Below are 4883 nucleotides of genomic sequence, written 5' to 3'. Positions count from 1 at the left end.
ACACTTTCACTAGGTCTAATTTGAATATAGATTCCATCAATGTATAAATATGTTTAGATGGCTTTTTTTTCCTCCTCGCAAATAATGAATTCTGTTCCAAAGTTGCCTTTCAAGTCCCTTAGAATCACTATTCTGAAGGGTGGTGAGACTGTAATAGCTAACCCACACATCTCTGGCTAACTAGCCCTCAGCCTGGTAACCACACTGGTAAAGAGTAGCTCTGAGTTGCCTTGAATTTGGGGGTGTTGGGAACATATCAGGCAGGGCTGTGGCCCTGGCAGCCTCTGGAGTGGGGTCAAACCCATGTCAGGACTTGAGCATTGATGGGGCAGCATGGCAGTGGGAGAGTCCAATGGAATGGTTTCTAACACCCACAAAGAGCTGTGACAAGAAAGGTGCTAACTTGTTCACTTATCATTTGAGACCCACACGCAAATTGCTAATTGACAATGTTAGAGATATCAAGATGTAAAGGACCTGGTTTCATTGTTTGAAAGACAAGCTAAATTCTTTTAAAATCCTGGGATTAAGAATTGTGTGTTAAATTCTTATATAATTGGGGAAACTGGGATGGAAGCATACATTTAAAATGTATTTTAAATCTCCAGGTCTTTTTTATCCATAAATTCATGGGGACAAACACAGTAATTGGATTTCTGCCTCCAAAAATCTTAAGTTGTTTAGTTGTAGTAGGTTCACAATATCTGTTGGAGATAGCTTTTTCATATGTGAAAACCTTTAAAACAGACTATATTTTAAAACTTTTTAAAATGTTGATTTGTTAGAAATTTAAATGGATATTCCTATGCAATTTAATATTGAAGATAGTCATCTTTTTATTTATTTTCATTTTATCAATATCCTTATTAGACTAATTAAAGTGATATACACTCATTAAAAAGATAATTTAAACTTTAAAGTTCCATGAGGTTTCCAGGTGGCCCATGTGGAAGCCATGTGTTCCTGACCTGGGACCTGCAACCGAGGAGGTGAGGGATAATGGAGATGAAAGAGAACAGGCGAGGTGGGAACACAGGACATGAGCAAAAACAAAAGGGAGAGACATGTATCTCCGCGTGACATATTTAAGTAGCCCCCATTAACCCTTCATTGCATGATGTAGGATGGTAAGAACACATCAAAGTTGTCACCATATCATTGCTTCCTTCAGGGGATAATACAATTCTCATAACCACTTAATGTGGTTACATCATTCAATGGCTGAACTTTTAGTGAAACTTTTCCCTGTCATTTACATGTTTTCCCAGAATCTTTGGCTTCCTGCAGAATAACTTCAAATCTCTTGCCAGTCACTTTTTAAAAACAAAGAAACTGTCTTTATTTTTAATATTTAGATTCAAGGTTGCCAAGTGGAAGGAGATTCAAGTTGGAGATGTTATTCGTCTGAAGAAAAATGATTTTGTTCCAGTAAGTGAACACGCTATGCCTCTCTCATTCCGTTTTTCCCCCATCTGACCCGAACCTCAGTTTTGCCTTGGGGGCGGGGTCTGTGTGTCATTGGTGTGTTTTGTTTCGAACAGGCTGATATTCTGCTTCTGTCCAGCTCTGAACCTAACAGCCTCTGCTATGTCGAAACAGCTGAACTGGATGGGTGAGTGGGTCTTAGCTGGATCCCCGTTAAAGCTGACCTTGGAAGCCATGTTTGTTACATTGAAAGCTGTGCTCTCTGGACAAGAAGCCCCGAGAGCTGGCCTTGCCTCTACCACTTGCTTTCTGTCCAACTCTGTCCCTAATCCACCAACCTCTTTTCTATTCCATCTGTAAAGTGTTGCTCTCCAGCCTGCCTTGCTCCCGTGTTTCAGGGAAGGTAAAAGGATTGGTGGCAGAATGTATGTCCGAGCCTTCTGTAAACAGCCGAACAGTATCCAGACACATAGCAGTGACTATTCACATAGTCTTCAGAAAAAAAGGAAAAGATTTTTAAAGTCTTTGCCAATAAACAGTTTTGAATTCTCCCTTTGTTTGATTATTATGCTCCCTCTTGAAAGAGAGTAAAGTCCTGGTTTTTTACCAGTTTTCAATACATTTATTGAGCGCCTACTAGGTTACATTAGCTTTATGTGTTAGCTCATTGAATGTCCTCAACCACTGTATGGGACAAGTATTATTACCTCAACATTACCCATCACAAAACTGAGGCACAGGAGGTGAAGTAGCCTGCCCAAAGTCACAGAGTAAGTGGCAGAGTTGGGACACCACTCCCCTGTGCTCCACTCAAGGCTAATGCTGAATTTCCCACTGTGGCGCAAACACCTTCCCTCACACCTCAGCTATGCATAAGCTTCTTTATGGACAGCTGAATCATCTGAGTAAAACTTAGGTCTTCCTTTGTTCTAGAAGTCAGTCAGTTGATTGTTCGGTCTTAACTATGAAACAGCTATTATTCCCATGTGGGAGAATAATGAGTGGGTGGGACATGCCAAGTATTGGGGGTAAGGTTTACCAGCTCCTTACTCAGAATTATCTTCTCAAAGATATGGGATCCAGTTATTCATTCTGAAAAACAGTAAGTCAGCAGGGTCTGGACATTTTCTGTAACACATATGTTTTGTAGAATCACCTTAGTGTGATTAAATATTAGAAGCTAAGTTTTTAAACAGCAGTTTGATCATCTAGGCTAATGGTTAAGAGTTAAGGTAGACAGAGGAAGGGAAGTTTCTGGATGCCTCTGCCCAGCAGGAATGGCCNGCCCTTATCAGATTCTTTACATCAAGCATTGGTTTTGGAAAACGGTCTTTCTTACCTGCTGGGATTCACCCAGTAAGGTTTTGTGAAAATGGTAGTATGTGTGTATGGGTGGGTATGAAGGAGAGAGAGAAAGAGAGACAGAAATGGATACTCAACAGATTTTGTAGAATATAAAACCTGATGACTTGATAGTACAGGCTGGTCCTGTTAACAAGAGAGACTTTTGAGATAGGCTTGTGTAGAGATAAACACTACAAATTATAAAGTCCTGCTGTGTGATAAGTGGGCTACTTTCCCCTTACTTCTAGCAGGGAAAAGGGGAGTTGCATGTATTGACAATAATGTGGGAAATGTTCTTTCTCTCTTCCGACTGCTCCAATTGTCTCAAAGTATAGCAATCCAAATTAGGGTAATAGTAATAGCCTTAGACAGCCCTTTACTTGCATGGTTACTTCACGTAATTCTTATACTCTGAGTTGAGTACTATCATAACTTCCATTTTGCAGAGAAAAACTGAGGCCTGGCAAGGCGGAGAAACTTGCTCAGAGTCCCATATCCATAAGTGGTAGAACTGGGCAGGACTAAGATCCAGGAGCTTGACTTTAAAGCTTGTCATTTTAACCAGTACATTATATGCCCCAGTGATCAAGAGGATAATTCCAAGAGAGCTTTCCTAAGCTTGCTTCCCAGTCCTTTGTCCCAACTTGGTGGAGGCGGAGCTTCCTGCAAGGCCAACCCCTTTCTTGGCTGGACCAATAGCAATGACCATGAAGGAAGCGCTTCTTCTAGTGCCTCCAAAGAGGCCAACCAAGCCCTAGCTTTCTGAGGCAACCACTACCTACTGCCATTTTTACCTCCATCAGAGACGCCAGGCTAAGCCACCAGTGATGTAAAGCCTGCTGCATGCATCCCCTTTCCCGCACACCTCTCACTGCCCTCTCCATGTTAACTAGGACTTTCACAAAAAATTTGGAGCAGTTCTCTTTTTTAGGTGCCATGCTACAAAGCCCCCTTGGTGTCCAGTTAAGGGGACAGTGAGAGAGTTCCAGGAGCCACTGTGCTCTGTGCTCTGTTCCAGGAGGCCAGAAGCTAGAGAGATTCTGAGAAGAAGGTTGGCTGGGGGCTTAGATGCCTTTTCTGCACACTCTGCAGGATGTAGACTTGGGTGATGATGGTGACTGGACTTCACATCAGCAAGTTTAAAATTAGTGGTTAGATGCCCATAGGTCAGCTCTGCCTTCATGGGCACACACGTATGCCCTTTCATTTCTTCCAGGCAATCCCTCAGATCACGACCCTGGCGTGGTACACCACCCTGGTGCCCTTGCTGATGGTGCTGGGCATCACGGCAGTCAAAGACCTGGTGGATGATGTGGTAAGGATTTCCCACACACCTTTCTCCTCCATGGCTGCGAGCTCATTTTCTTAGTTTGGCATTAATACTTTACCTTTCGAGATTATTCAAATAACGTTTCCCCATCTCTCTTCTAAAGGCTCGCCATAAGATGGATAATGAAATCAACAACAGGTCGTGTGAAGTCATTAAGGATGGCAGGTACTGTACCTGCCTTAATTGGTAACCTAGTTACAAAGCTGTCATGTGTAATATGTCATGTGAAACATGCTTAGAGATAACCATTTGAACTTAGAAGTCTATCAGTTGCATTTACCCATTCATTGCAAGGCCTCTTTTAACTTTACTAAGACTTTGTACCCCGTTTGCGACCTGGAGGCCAAACCCAAAGTGGATTATGGGAGGTTGCCGTTTGGGTTGTGTCATCAGCTCTCCTTTGTTTACACAACTCCTTCAGCCCAATGGTGCTGCTCCCATCTCTACTAGTCCCAAACTATTAGTCCAGGGCTTGGCTCAAATGTCTTGACACCTGCCCTGATTCTCCAGCTAAAGTGATTTCTTCTTCACTGCACTTTCAGAGCATTTGTTCTCATCTTTCTTATTATGATCTGAATGTTATTTGAATTATTTGTCTCACCTTCTGTACCGAACTATAAGTTTCTCGAGGAGACTGCCTTGAGTGTTTGTTTTTGCATCCACTAGAGCCTCCAACACACAGAAGGAATGCTTAAGAAATGCTTCAATTACTACAGTCAACTGTGACCCAAACGCCAACTCACACACCAGTATGAGTTGTTTTTGGAACACGGGTCTTGAGGCA

General features: G+C 42.4%; 1 protein-coding gene across 1 annotated transcript in view; it reads left to right on the top strand.

The window, feature by feature from the left end:
• The window catches only part of ATP8B1 (ATPase phospholipid transporting 8B1), a 127955-nt gene that overhangs the window by 82285 nt on the left and 40787 nt on the right, over nt 1–4883 (top strand). Inside the window, exons 5-6 of the mRNA XM_019640608.1 lie at nt 3986–4084; nt 4203–4264. Coding sequence (XP_019496153.1) covers nt 3986–4084; nt 4203–4264 — 161 coding nt within the window. The remainder of the gene's footprint in view (nt 1–3985; nt 4085–4202; nt 4265–4883) is intronic.

The sequence above is a fragment of the Hipposideros armiger genome, unplaced genomic scaffold (genome assembly GCF_001890085.2).
Source record: "Hipposideros armiger isolate ML-2016 unplaced genomic scaffold, ASM189008v1 scaffold_52, whole genome shotgun sequence".
In the NCBI taxonomy this organism is placed as follows: Eukaryota; Metazoa; Chordata; class Mammalia; order Chiroptera; family Hipposideridae; genus Hipposideros; species Hipposideros armiger.
Note: the sequence above shows the minus strand (reverse complement) of the source record. Positions and strands in the feature narration are given on the sequence as shown.